The following is a 17,927-nucleotide window of genomic DNA, read 5'->3' as shown; positions in this document are numbered from 1 at the left end:
GGTGACATGTAGTTTACATCTGTCCTGAAGTGGGTCTTCTCCGGGTTCCATGCTGGTGTTTTACTGTAATGTGGACTAGGTATCATTCATTTCCAGCCATCACTAAGTGTGTGGGTGTGTTTGCATTTACAAATGCTTTGGCATTTACCTCGATTCTACAGAAAATGTGCCGTACAGGATTATCAAGATGCTACATGCTGATGGGTCTAATATCTGAAAAGTTTTTGAAGGCCCTGTATTACCCAAAGAAAACAATTATCTACAGAAGATTCTTAAGCCCTTCGAGGACTGGGATCCCTGAATGCTCAGCTGTCTCCTACCTTTCCAGACTTGCTCAGCACTTCTTGTGTGGATTCTGTCCTACAGCCCAACTCTAGCATCTAGCCTGTGGCCTGGCACAGAGCAGGGCCTCAAGCAAAATCTCTTAACTCTGACCTCGCCCAAGCGATTTTCTCTGCTTGGAACGTCCTTTCCATGTCCAAACACCATCTCTTTCATGTACCTTCCCTAAAGCTCCCAGGTGTCCCTTGCTTGCTCCTCGGCATGCCTGGGGCATTTTCTATGCTCCCCTTGCCCCCCACCTCATTTTCTCTCTCTTGAGTAGTTAATGTCCACATTTCCTCTCCCGGAGGGCTGGATCTTGGCTGGTAACATGATACAAAAGTTTTAGCCCCTTGGAAGCATCATCTACTTACTGGTCTAATGTCATGGATGATGAAAATGATGTTGTATTTAGATCATCAACGATCTTTCTTTTCTCCCTTTCTGTGGTTGATACAATGCCTATTTTCATAATCAGATATTGATATGAAACCTATGGTTGTCACTTAAGTTTACTCATTACTATTTTATTTCATCAAAGCAAGGAGGAAAATATAACGTTGTTCTCCTCAAACTCTATTTTAACCATGGGCTTTTGGTTTGAAAATTCAATGCCATCTTACTAAAGGAATACTGAATTCTAAAGACCATTTTGTATGGTCTGTAAAAATACCTCATATAGTTGCTTTTGAAATGGCTAAATTGAAGGATTGTCTGGGTGTTTCAGGAATTTTGTTGGTGGTGCATTTATTCCTATCAAAGCATGAGTCAGTTTTTCCCCTGCATGTATGTATCTATCAACCCCCTGGGGAAACTACATACTTTATCATGTCTTTCGTTCAGTGTTTCCTTATGACTGTGGAAGACTGAACGTGACTTTGGTGTAAATCTTGTCAAGTTCAGCTAGTACTTGTTTCTATTTTGTATCCCACGGTCCTGGATGGAGGAGGGTGGCTCACCATCTGTGATATCTATAAAACTTGCCTCGGCAGTCCACTTGTCTTGTCTGGTGACTGTCTGCTGTGAGGTGTGTTTCATAGGTGGTGTCTCCTCCCACCCCAAGGGTCTACAATGGCTCTCCTGACCCCTAGGGTGTGGTCTTTCCTCTGCATAGCAAGAATCATAGTACACCAAAACATTCTTTTATTTGAGACACAAAAATGCAAAATCGCTGAGATATCAAACATTTCCCGATCAGCTACAATACTGCCACTATGTACAAAAGATCTGATGATAAATGTGCACACATATAAAAATACAGTATGCATTACCTATGTACAGTACATGTGCAAAATGTATGGCATTCAAACATGATATGGAATTGATTTCAGGGGTGCAAACAGCAAATACAAAGGCATCATGGTTTTTCTTTTAAAAAATAACATAAAGGCAATACATGAATGGACCCCCGATTGCCATAATTTTTTGTTTATTCAACTAGTGCTTTACTAAGCAGGGCTCTGTAGATTGGTATCTTTCTCCTTTTTTTCATAAAGTGAGATGCTAAGACATAATGTGACAATGAAAATAAGAAGAGAAACACCTATCACGTTGCATTTCTACTGCAAGCAAGAAGAAAACTAATTTGTACATAGAAAGGAAAAAACTTTGTATTACTACTAAATATGTATTATTCTTAAGCCAACAAAACAAATCTATACTATTTTACATGAAAACAAGAGAAATATCTACATCTTTGTGAAAATTATAACCTTAAATGGATAATACCTTTTTGGGACTCATTTTTGAGATCTCATAGTCTCAAATTTTAAATAAAAAGTGCCTCCTTTTGGCAAATACTTGGCAATGCCTTTGGTTCCTTTAAAGCAAGTTTGCATTACTATTGGTTAGTTGAGGTGAAGTACTTTTGGTAGGTACTAACCCCTTTTCTAAATGCTTCCTCCTCTTACCAATGAGCAGGTTTCCTTACAGCATAATGTAGAGAGGTAATTGTTCTGAGTCTCGGTGATTCGATGAACTTGGTTCAAGCTTTGTCTTAGTAGTTGGCACAAAGCTCTGTTAAACACGACACCTGTGTGGATATTGCCAATGACATTTTATTTGATTCCAGACAGCACCTTGTAGATCTGAGATTGCCATCCCGTTGTCACAAAATGGTGACATTTTCCAAAAGTGATTCACAGAGCAATGTGTTTACGTGGAGGGTAAGAGCTCTTTTGTAAACATGTGCAGCTTTTTGAATGACAGGCCTCAAATCCAAGATTTCAGGTAGAAACCCTTTGCAACGATGCATTTCCTCAAATACTGCAAGAAAAGGTGAACGTGGAAAATGTCGACCTGCTTATTACCATGCAGACAGTCACTTCACAAAGGAAAAGGCAGCCTAGAAAGATTGTTGAATGAACAAGTTACTGAAGGTTTGAACCAGGAAAAAGAATTACTACATCTCAATCGCTATTTTCCAGTTTTGACTGAAACCACTTAACAGATGAGCTGAAATGCAGTCAGGATGCTCTCCAAATACACATTTCTGCACTTGTAAGCTGTGTTCCTTGATAAACCTGACCTTCCAGTTACCATTTGTTGATAATCTAGGCTAATTTTGTGGCCTCCAGGGCAGTGGACAATTTGTTTGGTATTCTGCTCTGCTGCCTGTAGTCAGGATTCATGTTTGCAGTGATGGATGGCAGAAAACGGAGGGGTATTTGTGAATTCGGGTAAATGGACCTGTGTTGCTCTGCTGGTAGACACTGAATAGCTATTCTCTCTCAAGTTCTCTAAAAAGTCCCTGGTGGTGCCACACACTCCCCACCTGACAGCAGGGGCTCTGGTGAGGCTAGCCACTAGGTGGGCCCACGGACACAGCGTGAGGGTGTGGACGAAAGCCTGCCCAAGTGCTTTACCACTTCTCTAAGGCCAGGTCTGTTTGCAGACAGCAGAGGGACTGTCCTGTCACTTGCAAGGACAGCTGTATTGTCAGCTGTTGTGGCTGGATTCAGCCTGGGAATTCTGAAAGGACTCTGAAGAAAGCTCTGTGGCCTGGAATGATCTGGGGTTGAGGGTAGAGGAAGCCTGAGTCAGCTTTGGTGACAAAATGGGTAACACGCTCCTGATACATCACTCAGTGTCCGCTGACTGCACAGTTCAGTGGCCTATCTTATTACCAGGACTGCCTTCAACGGGCGGCAGCTTGGAGGCAATGCCAGACGGCCTCTGCCACTGTTCTGAAACTGCACTCACAAAAGTGTCAGTTACACGGATCACAGAACCGTGCAGGTTTTAAAAAGGAAATTTAAATAAGCTCTCTTTAGTATTATAAAAATATTCATATAAAACAAACACAAATAGTATCTAAGCAAGAAACTCCACAAATTCAGAATACATCTATGTACAAATATGTGGCAAATACTATACAGTAGATTGCACACTTCAGGAAAAACACTAGAACGTGAACCACTAACACTGTCCTAAGAGGCTTCCTAGTACATGCTTTGCTGAAATGTACAAGATGACCACACACTCCTAGACTTCCAAAGACTGCGTAGAAGCTTTGGTGTAACTTTCTATTCATCCACCCGTGACATGACCTGATATCTACACATACTGGAAAGGTAAGCTTGATATGACTGTGTTTCAGGAATATTTAGGGAAATAAGACTGGATGTGAGATAATATGTTTCTAGGAGTTAGTTGTTTTCTTGGCAATATGATATTCTGCAAGATGACGTAATACAACAATACCACTTCTAAACTACACACATGCGTACTGAAAATCCAACTGGCTATTCTGACCTGTGCTTTAATGGCTGTGAAACTTACCTCAAACAATAAAAATAGTCCTCTTTAGTAAACACACACCTTTTCCATTGCACTTACCATTATGTACACCGAGTTAGGTCAGAGGGGCTTTGATTACAGAGCGTCATCTTTGGTCACGTCACATGCTGTACACGGTCTGTGTTCTCACTCTAACCTGGAACACGTAGCTGGGACCCTGGAGAGCAGCTTCGATGTCACAGATGCCCGGCTTGCTGCTCAAGCCAGGGCAGGAGGGCCCAGCGGAATGGTGCGAGTGGGTGGCTGGTAGAGTTAATAAGTAGAGACTCCGTGCCTTCCTTTTAAAGGAAATGCTGGTACAGAAAGGTTTGAACACATACGTGAAGTGGGCACTTTCACAAGTCATAGTCAAAAGAGAGCAGGCTAATAAGATGGCATTCTTTGCATGGCAGTGTGTGTTTTTGGAGAGCAACCTTCCTGTGGCATGTTTCAAACCTTATTTTAAAAAAGCAACAAGGGAGTTGAGGGCTAGAAACGACCTATGTACACAACTTGGGATGATGGAAATAGAAAGTTATGCAACAAGAGTCAACAGCACTAGCTGTTCAGTTGCCTCCTACAGTCCCACTGATATATAGTGCTAATTTAATAAGCCATTTAAATCTGAATGAAGATGATGCTCAGAGTCTAAGTATGGACCAGATAAGCCCCAGACATAAACCCATGGCCAAGACCTTCCCTAAGAAAAGTACCTTCCCAAGTAAATAGCCCGGCCCCTGGAGACAGGCGCTCTGAAAGGAACTGACTCAGGGATGCACATCATGGCCAAGACGGTAAACTCTCTTGTTGGGCTTGGTCAGACGGCGGCGTAGTGGTTAACAGAGAGTTACTGTTGGACCACCAATTTCCAAACACTTCAGCTACTCACTAGAGACCATACTGAGCGTGGCCGCCTCTGCCCTGAGCCATTCAGAAGCTCTTTCAAGTTGGGAAGTGCCAGTTAGACGGCTCCAGTGTTATGGGTGACCGAATACTGGAAAAACAGACTTTTCTTACATGTAAAATTTACAAACCGAAATAAAAATCTGAAATAAGATCAGCTCTTAGGCAAAACACAAACCCAGAAATGATTCATAAATCCCTTCCAAATCATGGGTCAGGTTGCCTTTTTCATGTCACTGTGGGAACATTCACCATTTAATGACCCAGAGAAGTTAACCCAACCCTAGGTTTACACAAGGGGAGCGGGAGAGCATGATAATATTATCTAGTAAAAACCTCCATGCTTTTTGGTAGACTTGAGGGTTTTTTTCAGTTATTTACATTTTGTCATATACTTAAACAACTAGCTTGAAATAATTTTGGAAATCCTGTGATAGTTGGCATTAAGAAAATTCTTAAACTACTCAACAAATGTGTGACAACTTTTTTTCTATAACAAAAAATTATTAATAAAACCTCCAGTTTTTCAGTCCTCAGCTTGCTAATATAGTGAGCGCTTGGGTATGACATCCAGTTACAAGCCTGTAAAGCGACAACCAGGGATAAGCGACAGAGGAGTAGACAGCCAGAGCTGGGATCAGGCGCCAACCTGGCAACATGGTCTAACCTGTAACCACATGGGAACGTCCTGGGTTGATGACAGACTTCTCCTCTGCTTTCTCTTTGCAACTCACCAGCTCAGAAAGAAATTTTATGCTAAAGCCTTTTCTTGGTTCTTTGAGATGGGTCTGGTTACCTGAAAGTTAGTCAGCAATTCCTTAAATACAGAAATACATGTGGCTCAAGTACTCTAGAAATATTCGAGTTATTAAAAAGCAAGACCACTGGATACCCAATTCCTTACCCCAGTATAGGCCGTACAAATCACAATGTCAGAGTGTACATACAAATGCCTAATATACACATTAAACTCAATCTAATCAACCCAGAGGACTGCTAGTAGAATTTTCAGTGTTATCAATATACCTGGACTTTTTACAGTGGATTGTTTATGACAGTATTTTGTAGACATGGTCTGGTTTGGTGAAAGATCTTCCATTTAAATTTAAATTTGGAAATCTAAAGTAAGATTCCAAAAATCACAAAATAAACTACAACACAAAAAGATTATATTAGTTTCTGAATGGAACCAAAAGTCTCCAGCTGAAGCTGTCACTGATCCTGCTGGCGCTCTCCACTGCCTCTGACCCCTGCTGCATCTTGGGCCAGGCTCAGGCCATGTCCAGGAAATACCACGTGCAGTGACCTCACCTCCCTCACACCGGCACTCTTTTATTCTAGGTCTAAAGCGACCACAGCGGTTACATGTAGTCGATTACCAGAGAATCCTCACGTCGCTATCCTGCACACACTACTCTTCTTTATGTTTTTATCTAAAGGTACTTTTCATTCTTTACTGAAGTCTGGAGAAACACATGAGTCTTTGACTACAGATCTTTCAGAAGGCCCTGTGCTATGTTAAATTGTAGACATTCACTGCTGGATGCAATGAAGTGTTTTCAAACTTGGTTTCCAGGCTATGACTGTCTATCCATTCTTTCTGTGACAACATATTTTAACTGCAACGATGCAACTAAGGATCTGTCCCTAAAAACTGACCTTTTAGAATCATCGTCATCATCTTAAACTTCATGAACTCTGAGACAAGAAATCTGTGTTGTTAGTCCCATGGCAACGGGAGGTCTTGGGGATCCAGAAAGTCAGCAGAGAACATACTTGGAGCAGTGGTGCCGAGAGGAGTGAGTCCTGACGACGAGTTAGGCATAGTAATGTCTAACCACTCCATGTTGTCCAAGTTTGAGTCAGAAAGGTCAAGTGACAGACAGGGAGTACTTGCAGCAAACTGGGCCTCGGAAGTTTCCATGGGTGAGTGTGAATGGTCCAGCACACTTGAGTGACTCAGCAGATCATTCTGGAGATCCTCAATTAGAGAGAAGGGCTCTCTATCTTCACTGCTGCTTTGTAGTGGAGCAACTTCATTGGCTGAAGGTAAAGTTCCATCCAAGAAAGCTTCTAGTTGGTTCTCTAAGCTGGCAGATAAACTGCTCATAGGTTCTAAGGATATGGGTGGTGCCATTTGGACTTGGGGTGGTGGCCGGGACACCACTGTGTTGACTGGCATTGTGGTGATGCTGGCTGTCACTGGTCTCATTTTGGAAATAGGAGAAGGCTCTTCTTTTATAGGGAGGGAAATCTCTGTGCAAAATAATTGAAGTAATTAGTAAGTAAAGGTTTACTACTATTTAAAAATTTGTATTAATTACTAGGACAATTATTTTGCTATTTTGCGATGACTTATACACAGTCTTATCTTAGAGGTAGGAGGAGAATGCTATTGGTCAGGTATAATCCTTGATAACCTGTAGGATCATTGTAGTTAAATATATACACATTTAAGTTTATAACATTCTGATATGCCTTCAGTTCTTTTTAGTAAGAGTATGCATTAAAAGCAGTTACACCCCATGAGGTAGGAGTTGACGGTTTTAGATTATTTCATCTTTGGGTCCTTATTCTCGGTCATTTTAGGCTGAAGATAGGCTCACGTCTTATCCTACACCATGAATCTGCTATCACAGCAGCACGTGGCCCCTAAAGTGAATGTGAAAATGAATACCCTGAGTTTGTGCAGACATGGAGTACACCTTTAATATTATGAAAGATCTAATTATATATATATATATTTTTTGGTGAGGAAGATTAGCCCTGAGCTAACATCCATTGCTAATCCTTTTTTTTTTTTCCTGAGGAAGATTGGCCCTGGGCTAACATCCATGCCCATCTTCCTCTTCTTTATATGGGAGGCTGCCACAGCATGGCTTGACAAGCAGCGCGTCAGTCCGCGCCTGGGATCCGAACCTGCGAACACCGGGCCTCCGAAGCGGAGCACACGCACTTAACTGCTACCCCACTGGGCTGGCCCCAAATGTTTTTTCTTTTTTATCATTATAGTTGAACTGCGTGCCGAATTTGACTGTATACATTCTGTATAAAGTTCTGAAAATATACAATGCCATCTCACATCATTTCTGAATTAAAGCTAACACGTGGCTCCTTTGATCTTATTTAAGATGAGCTTGGATTACCTTATTTTTCTCACTTTTTTGTCTTGTTTTTTGAGTTTATATAAAATCTTGAGGATTTGGTAAATGTCTTAATAAGCACTAATTATGTGTTATTCCTTGCCAGATCAAATAGCAAATTAAAGAATATATCAGTGATCACTTAGCTACATATATTTGAATAAAGTATCTTTTTAACTCTTAGGAGTATCTGGTGGGTTTAATTTAAATGCAGATACGCTAGGAAAAATGGATTTAGCAATAGCTCTTACAACTTAATGACTGGAACGCATAAATAGCTGAGAGAAAGAACTTATGATTAATTCCTACATGCGAACTGTCGACTGTGTGTATCACGTGTGTTTTTAGGACAGTTTATGTTACTTTTCATTATGTGTAGTCATTTCTAGAATTGTTTTGAAAGCTGAAAGTACAATCTAAGTAACTAGTCTTATAATCAACTGTTTAAATCTCTGTTCTCATTATTACTGGTATTAGTACACAATAAGCTGAAATAATATACTCATTGGATACTTTGCCATAAAAAATCATTCCTTTTAGAAAATAACTCAACTGTTTGATGACTTCGTCCCATTTTAATTTCCAAGTTTAGGCTGTGAAATTATTCTTTTTAATCATTTAAAAAAGTCTTTAAAAAGCATTTTATTTTTTTTATCCTAAATTCAGGGGATGAATATCTATTTCTTTAATTTCCATAGTTTCACTATATCATGAGTTTATTTTGCAAGGCCAATACAGTTCTTAGCTAAAAGATGCTATTTGCACGTGTAGATCTGTAGTCAAATATCTAGAATTTTCTATGTTATGCTAAACATGAGAAGAGCATTAACCTCAAAATCAAATAGTACCTGGTATGAACGGAGAAATTTTGATCACTATTTAAAAATCTGAATAAAACTCCTTTTATCAGGGAAATTTTAGAATACTTGAAAATATTCCAAAATAGCATTTGAATTTTTGAAATACTGATTTTATATGTATTTTTAAAGATATGTAAGCCAAGACAGAGATATCCTTGATTTTTTTTTTTGTGGTTTATATCCCTTTTTTTTTTTTTTAAAGATTTTATTTATTTATTTTTTCCCTCCAAAGCCCCAGTAGATAGCTGTATGTCATAGCTGCACATCCTTCTAGTTGCTTATATCCCCTTTTAAGATGATACACTGTAAGATTTTCACACGTAGAAAGTACTTTACAATTGCCTTTGAATATTAATAAAGCTATTAGAGCCCAAGCTAGGTTACTTGGTTGTTACAAATTTAATGCATGAATTTGAATGTTTTTATCCCATGACAATGGGATAAAATGGAACAAGTGGGAACAAATGGAACAAGTTTTGAAGTTTTTCAATGTGGAATTTAAATCTAATTCTACTTGGCTATTTTGAGATGGTCTGTCTTTTTCAGCAGGTATAGATATCTTACTATGTTAAGCTGAAACAATGGCTTTTCCTCCACTTATAAGTAAGTTGTTTTAATAGCCTAAATTTAACAGATTTTAAAACAGTAAATTCAGTTAGAATTAGAAGAATACGTTTCTTACTACTCAGAGATATGCTGTGAGCTCTAGAGGAAAACTTTCATAAACTTGTGAGAAGAGATTAGGGGTCTGATGTGACTTTTGACCTACCTCCACTCTTAATGAGAATATCAAAGAGGTCATCCATCTGCTGACTGTGTGCAGTGGAAATCTACAACAAAGGAGAATATAAATTAGCTTTCTTTCATACAAACCTGGAAGCATTATTCAATTGGGAGCACTAAGGGACCTTATAGAACAGAGTTCTAATCTATCATTTGATAACTCTGAAAATACTGAGGTCACCTGAGAAGTTAAGCCATTTACCCAAAGTGTCACAGCCAGTTAGTTGACAGAACAAGAATGGGGCTAATACCCAGCTCAGTTGACTCGCACACCTCCTTATTTTTTAATCACTGATTGTATTTTGAGAGGCCTCTCATGTTTTCTTTGAAAAATATCTTTATTTATTTGTGTTCAGGTAAAAATATCAAGTATGTATAAAGGTGATCATGCTATATTTTTTCAGCTTTATTGAGAGTAACTTTACATACAATAAACTGCACTTATATAAAGTATACATTCTGATAAGTTTTGACATATGTATACCCCTATAAAACTACCAAAAAAGTCAATATAATTAACACATCCATTGCCCCTGAAGTTTCTTCATCCCTAGACAACCCACTGATCTGCTTTCTTTCAGTATAGAGCAGTTTACATTTTCTAGAGTTTTATATAAATGGATCTGTACAGTATATATTCTCCTGTATTTGGGGGGCAGGGAGGTAGCTTCTTTCATTCAACATAACTGAGGTTTATCCATGTTGTAGAGTATACCTTAGAAATAGTTCATTCCTTTTTATTGCTGAGAAGTATTCCATTATATGGAAATACCACAGTTTGTTTGGGTTGTTTCCAGTTTTTGGCTACTACAAATAAAGTTGCTGTGAACATTTGTGTACAAGTCTTTGTATAGACATATGCTTTCTTTTCTCTTGGGTGAATTCTGAGGAGTGGAATGACTGGATCATAGGGTAGGTATATGTTTAACTTTTTAAGAAATGGCTGTTTTCCAAAGTGATCATACGATTTTACATTTCCACCAACAATGTATGAGATTTCAGTTGCTCTATATTCTCTTCAACACTTGGTATGGTCAGTCATTTTAATTTTAGACATTTAATAGGAGTGTAGTGGTATTGCATTGTGAGTTTATGTGCATTTCCCTAATGATTAATGATGTTGAACATCTTTTCATGTGCTTATTTGCCATCTGTGTATCTTCTTTGGTGATATGTCTGTTCAAATCTTTTGCCTACTCCAGACTTCTTATGCTTACTGTTTGTCTGGTAAATCTTTTTCCAATCGTTTACTCTCAACCTGTGTCTTGGTATTTAAAGTATGCTTCTTGTAAATACATTAGTTATCTATTGCTGTATTACAAATTACTTCAAAAAACTTAGTGGCTTAAAAAACTAAACAATTATTATCTCACAGTCTCTGTGGGGCAGGAATTTAGGAATGGTTTAGATGAGTAGTTCTGGCTTGGGGTGTTTCATGAGATCGTAGTCAAGATGCTGGCCAGGTTACAGCCATCTCAAGGCTTGGCTGGAGAATGTTCTTGTAAAGGCGACTCACTACATGACTGGCAAGTTGGTGCTGGTTGTTGATGGGAGGCCTCAGTTCCTCTGCACATGGGCCTCTCCAGAGGGCTGCTGGACTGTCCACGTGGCACGACAGCTGGCTCTCCCCAGAGCCAGCAATCCAAGAGAGCAAGGCAGGAGGGGCATGCCTTTTAAGGCCTTGTTTCAGATGTCATACACCATCACTTCTGTCAATTCTATGCAGTAGAAGCAAGTCACTAAGTGCAACCCAGGGAGGAATGTCAAAGAATTTGCAGACATATCTTAAAACCACCACACGGCACATAGTTGGGTCTGGCTTTTCATCCATTTTGATAATCTCTGCATTTTAATTGTACTGTTTACTCCACACTAGTGTGTTTTGTGTAATCACTGATATAGTTAAGTTTGGGTTTACCATTGTATTGTTTCTATTTGTCCTATCTGTTTTTTCTTCTTCCTTTCCTGTCTTTTAAAAAGAAAATATTAACTTTTTTTTGGAATTCTAATTTTTCTATTTTTTAAAAGCTATACTTCTGGCCCAGCCTTGGTGGTGTAGTGGTTTAGTTTGGTGAGCTCTGCTGTGGTAGCCCAGGTTCGGTTCCCAGGCACAGACCTACACCACTCGCCTGTGAGTGGCCATGCTGTTGCGGCGGCTCACATACAAAAAGATGAAGATTGGCAACATGTGCTAGCTCAGGGCGACTCTTCCTCAGCCAAAAAAAAAAAAAAGCTATATTTCTTAAGTTGTTACTGTTGGTATACATACACATCCTTAATTTTTCAATGTTGTACCATTGCATATAAAATATAAAACCCTGAACATACAGATCCATTTATTTCCTCCATCCTTTATTAGTTATTTTAAGTATTATATCTATATATTTTATAAACCCCTCAAGACAATGTTATTTCTTATAGTGCAGGTTTTCTGGTGATGAATTATCTTCATTTTTCTTGATCTGAAAATAGATCTCTGTTCACTATCATTCTTAAAGGATATTTTTACTTGACATAGAATTCTAGGTTGACAGTCCCTCCCAACTCCCCCCCTCTATGAAATTTTTTTTTTTAATTATTATTATTATTTTTAATTTTTTAATTTTTTTCCCCCCCAAAGCCCCAGTAGATAGTTGTATGTCATAGCTGCACATCCTTCCAGTTGCTGTATGTGGGATGCGGCCTCAGCATGGCCAGATAAGCGGTGCGTCAGTGCGCGCCCGTGATCCGAACCCGGGCCGCCAGCAGCGAAGCGCACGCACTTAACCGCTAAGCCACGGGGCCGGCCCTCCCTCTATGAACTTTAAAGATGTTTTTCCACACTTCTGGCTTCCATAGTTTCTCTCTCTCTCTCTTTTTTTTTGTGGTGAGGAAAATTAGCCCTGAACTAATATCTGTTGCCAATCTTCGTCTTTTTGCTGGGGAAGATTGGCCCTGGGCTAACATCCGTGCCCATCTTCCTCTACTTTATATGTGGGACGCCTGCCACAGCATGGCTTGATCAGTGGTGCGTAGGTCCACGCCCGGGATCTGAACTGGCGAACCCTGGGCTACTGAAGCGGAGTGTGTGAACTTAACCACTATGCCACTGCGCTGGCCCCCTGGCTTCCATAGTTTCTGATGGAAAGTTGACCATAAATCAAATAGTTGTTCCCTGTATATATTGTATTGCTTTTCTCTCGATGCTTTCAAGATTTGCTCTTTAACTTTGGCTTTGAATAATTTGACTATGATATGACTAGGCCTTCCATTTATCCTGCTTGGTGTTCATTAAACATCTGAAAGCTGTAAACTTGTCTTTTATCATATTTGTGAAAAATTCGGCCATTATTTCTTAAAATATTTTACCTGCCTCCTTTTCTCTCTCCTCTCCAACGACTCCTATCATACCCATGTTGGATTATTTGATATTAAATAACAGGTCTCCGAGGCTCTGTTCACTTTTTTAAAAATCTTTTTTCTGTCTGTTATTCAGATTGGAATAACAGTTCTATTGATCTATCTTCAAGTTCACTGAATTTTTTTTTTACCCCTGCCATCTCCATTCTGCTAAGATTATCTATAATTTTTTCATTTCAGATATTGTATTTTTTAGTTTTAGAATTTCCACTTTATTAAAAAAATAATTTCTATATTTGCTTACATTCCCTATACTTTTCATTCATTATGAGTATATGTTCTTTTACATTATTGAGGATACTTATTGTTTTAAAATCCTGGTCTGCAAATGCTAACATCTGGATTAGCTGGGGGCTGGTCTTAGCTGATTGCTCTTTTCCCTTGAGAAAGGTTCACATTTTCCTGATTCTTTGTGTATTGCATGTTATGAATGGCTGTTATGGATATCAAATTGTAGAGACTGTATTCTGTTATTTTTCTCAGATGAGTGATTTCTTTTGTTTTAGTAGGCAAATGTTTAACTTGGTTGGACTTGACCTTCAAAATGTTTCTTGGGCAGAAGTTCCAATCTCAGTTTAGATCTTTTGTTTTTAGCTGAGCTGCTATGACTCTACTCCATTCCTTAGGGCTGAGGGGTCAGCCAAAGATGTGGGAAGACAGAATTTGGGGATCTCCTTTCTGGTTCTTTCCCTCCTGGGTTGCTCCTGACTCAGTCCTCTGGTTTCCCAGGCCATAAAGGCTGGGGTTTTCTATCAGTAACTACCACCTTACCCTAGAGTAAAAGCAGCAACAAGAGGGAACTCACGCCATATAACTCCCTGTGTGCACGCCTCACCATAATATGACTGCTTCTACTCACTCTTCAGAGCCTCATGCAGCTGCTTTTTCTATTATGACCAGTTTATAGCTGTTATCTGTGGGAAGACTGAACTGGTAGGGCCTTTCGTAGCCAGTAGTGGAACTGGAAGTCTGAGTAAATACATATTAAAAACCTCAGAGTTGCTGGAGTTTGGTGCTCAATGGTGTATACAGAGGTACTACAGATAGCCACTCATTTGAATACAGAACTAATATAGAATTTTGGCTCCCTCACTCTATAAACATGAACAAGAGACAAGTAAACGGCAGGGATTCCAATCAGCTGTCTTAGGTTAAAGTGAGATGATTTGTCTTTGTCGTTCTTACATAAATCAAGTAAGTAGTACATATTAACCTACACATTAAAATCAGGTTTCGAAGGATGAGTGCTACCTTTTTACTTTCTTAGAAATTGTAGTTAAGTTCTTGGCAATTCATCTCTGCTCTCCTCTGAAGAGAACAGGTGTCACTTCTGAATAGACCAATGGGGAGGACAGTCTAGTTCAGCACCATTTGTTTCAATTCTTATTGCAAATGTTTAACCTATTTCTGAAATTTGGCTTTCCCATCACAGATATGGGCCCCTGCTGAGTCTGGAACTACAGTAACATTTTACACCTGGAAAAGTTATCTTCCTTCGGCATTAAGTGAATACAAAGAAGCATACGGTAACTGCATACTTCCTCAGGGATACAGTCTACCCGAGCATCCCTGCATGCCCTTTGTGATTGTGCCAAACTGCACACTGCTGCCTGGTTCTGAGCAGTTTCTGCAGCTGCTCACTGAGGTGAGTAAGTAGGTCAAGGTGACCACAGCATGGCTATGCTCATTCTCTGGTTGAGAGGACTGGCTTGTTTGCTGCAAGAAGTGCTAAGCCCTCGGCCCTGCCCAATCCACTGCGTGTGCAGCCCTCACTGGGCCCTAGTGAGTCACCCCATGGACTATGGGAGCACGGGGCACTGGCACAACTGTGCTGATGCTCCCACTGTTTGCTGTGTGTAGTAAACAGTCCTGCTCTGCTCTGTTATGTCTTGTTGTCTCCTTTCAGCATCCCTGCAGTGGTGTCAGGTTTTCTTCTTGCATTCTCTTACGAGGCTGGGGTTCTTTCTTGAGAGCGAGTTGACTTTTAAGCTTTAGATAGGCAGGAAGACTAGGAGGAATGCTTAGGGTAAGGTATGATGAGGCTGTCATTGTTGGGCACCCACCAGAGGCTTTTACAAACAGGAATTCTTAACTTTTCCATCTCTTGGAATAGGTGCGGCTCCTCCTATTTTGTCAAAGCAACAAGGAAGGCTCAGAGGAGAGGTAAGCACCTTGCCCAAGACCACGTGGTTGCCAGGTGAGTATCAGTGTGTGGTGAAGCCAGGAGGACCTCAGGTCTGTCCCCTCTAAAGTGCATTTGCTCAATATATGAACAAAGTTGCTTGCATGGGCTCGCCGGCCAGAGCAGAGGGTGCTAAGGACTAGAGAGAGATGAGGCAGGACAGAGGGGGTGTAGGTGCTGGGCAGTCTTGAAGGCCAGCCAAGCAGAAGAGGGTCAATTTGATGCTGGCCTGACAAATGGTGGCTTTAGCAAAGAGGGACCTGTATAAAATATGTGCCCTGGTCACAATCACATCTATCCCTAACATGACCCAACCCCTGAATTTCTGAGTAAGTAGGAACTGCAGCTTACAGAGCTGCTGCAAACTGTTTGGGACTCTTCATAGTGAATGATATTTTTATTTTAAATAGCACTTAAAATGCTAACAAGGCTCCTAACCATGACATTTATTTCTATTGAGGCAAGTCCATCTTAGACAAGGGATTCAATTTGAGAATGACACACCAAATCTGAGGCCGTGGACCATGGCCACTGGCCTCACTTACCTCTGGAAGGGAGGACTGGACGCTGCGCGTCTGCTTGATGGCCTCCTCATAGCGGGGAGGGTCTTTTGTCTTGGGGACTGGGCTCCCAAAGAGAGAGTGCTGGACGACAAACTGTTGGGGTGGAGGGGGCGACCCAGGCTGTGGCAAACAGAGGAGGAGCACATGTCAGCTCTGGGCAGTAAGCTTCCCTGTGCCCTGGCTAGGCTCAGCTCTGCTGTTCCTCACACAGCAGCCAAATCACGGAACTCCTAGCCGGCGAGGCTTATGACCTATGACCTGTGAGGCAACAGCACTGGTGGGCCGTCTCATGTGGGAAGGGTCATCTTCACTGTCATAACAGCTAAGCCGCCCCGTAATAATTATCATCACGGTATTTTTGGCTATTTTGCCTCAGTAGTATGGATAGTCATTCCCAGCCTAATGCACTGCGCTTTGGAAGGACTGTGTACAGCAGTAAGCATTGTTCCTGGTGTACAATCCTGGCGGGATTACCTTGTTGGGAGTGTTAGGTCCGTTTTGCAGGGATGGAAGCGGTGCATTTCTGGATTGAGGAAGGCTGTTGGATGTCTTATTAATAAAGGGCTGTGGGACTGCTGGAGCAGGTGGTCTCTGATACGGAAGAACTGTGTTTGATGCCGAGTTTGTGAAAACCTGTAATGAATAAATATTTTCCCATCAATTTGTTCTATTGCTCTTCCTAATAAAGACGTTTTAGAACAGGGGTTGGCAAACGTTTTCTGTCAAGGGCCACAAAGTATATAGTGTAGGGCTGGTGGGCCACGTGGTCTCTGTTGTAACTGCTCACCTCTGCCGTTGTAGCACAGAAGCAGCCTAGACAACAGATAAACAAATGAGTGTGGCTGGGTTCCAATAACACTATCTATAAAAACAGGCGGGGGCTGGATTTGGCCCACAGGCCATGGTTTGCATGGTTTTTCGAGTGTCAGTGGTCCCTTTACTCAGTGGCCTGTCTTTGATGGCAGTGTGGACAGTTCTCGTGGGAAAGCAGCATTTGCTCTGCATAATTTTCCTCTTCAAGGATAGCTGAATTTCTTATATTCCTCAGTAGGGGGATCTCATCCACTCTGATGGCTTTAAAGCTCAGGATTAAGCAAATAATCCCCAAGCCCACTTCTCTCTTCCAACCTTGCTCCCAAGTGCCAAAGCTACATTTATAACATCTACAAACATAAATTTTGGACATCTCAAATTTAATATACTCCAAACTAAACTTTCCCCTTTCCTCCCACCACCCCCAACCTCTAAGGGAAAATAATTCTTGGTTTTGCCTTCATTTTTTAAAAAAACTTAGGTAAATGGAGCCGTCAGTCTACTGCTTTCTCCCCTCTTTGCTAATACCTCTTAGAAATGCCTCTTGAATCAGGCCTCTGTTCTCTGCTGTCCTAATCCAGGTCCTTATTATCTATCACTGGACCACTGCCACGGCTGCCTAGCTGTGCCTCCCTGCCTATCAACCTGCCACCGCAATTACAGTCTTGACACACACACCTGACCGAGTCCCTCCCACACTCACCGGGTCTTCTGTCTTCTGGGTAAAATCATTATCTTTAGCCAGTGTGTAAACTTTACTACTTGACCCTTTTTCCATCCTACCAAAAGGCTACATACATGCTGTGGCCATGCTCAATTTTCCAGTTTCTTGAAAATTTCTCCAAATCCTTGCAAGACCCCATTTGAACTCTGCCCCCTTCTGAGAAGCTGTCTTCTGCTCTGTCAGGCATGGATGAAAATTTCTTCCTGTGGAAACTACATTGTGTTTTGTTTAGCCCCACTAAGAGCCAAAGGTTTTAGGGCCTTTTACAAATGTATGGCCATAATGTTGATATTGTAACTATATTTCACCAAACTGGTTTGCACATAAAAATATTTAATATACTTTATACCCCTAGTATTCTGAAAGAAAAACTTATCTCCTATATTTTTATTATAAATATACACAAGTATTTCTTTCTTTTTTTTTTTTTAAAGATTTATTTATTTATTTATCCTCCCC

The 17,927-nt window shown here is 40.6% G+C and overlaps 1 protein-coding gene across 10 annotated transcripts in view; it reads right to left on the bottom strand.

Annotated features, from left to right (window-relative positions):
* Nucleotides 1-1,447: 1,447 nt before the first annotated feature.
* The window catches only part of MRTFB (myocardin related transcription factor B), a 179,228-nt gene continuing 162,748 nt past the window's right edge, over nt 1,448-17,927 (bottom strand). For 5 of the 10 annotated variants that reach the window (XM_087416985.1, XM_087416984.1, XM_004441854.2 and 2 more), the window contains 4 exons: nt 16,406-16,564; nt 15,914-16,051; nt 9,774-9,834; nt 1,448-7,257 (listed from right to left, as the gene is read on the bottom strand). In XM_087416985.1, coding sequence (XP_087273111.1) covers nt 6,722-7,257; nt 9,774-9,834; nt 15,914-16,051; nt 16,406-16,564 — 894 coding nt within the window. In that variant the 3' untranslated portion in view covers nt 1,448-6,721. The remainder of the gene's footprint in view (nt 7,258-9,773; nt 9,835-15,913; nt 16,052-16,405; nt 16,565-17,927) is intronic. The other 5 variants (XR_015548522.1, XR_015548521.1, XR_015548523.1 and 2 more) reach the window with 5 other exon arrangements.

Source organism: Ceratotherium simum, chromosome 26 (genome assembly GCF_057802395.1).
Source record: "Ceratotherium simum simum isolate JZ-2026a chromosome 26, ASM5780239v1, whole genome shotgun sequence".
NCBI lineage: Eukaryota > Metazoa > Chordata > Mammalia > Perissodactyla > Rhinocerotidae > Ceratotherium > Ceratotherium simum.
This window is presented reverse-complemented; position numbering and strand designations above follow the sequence as displayed.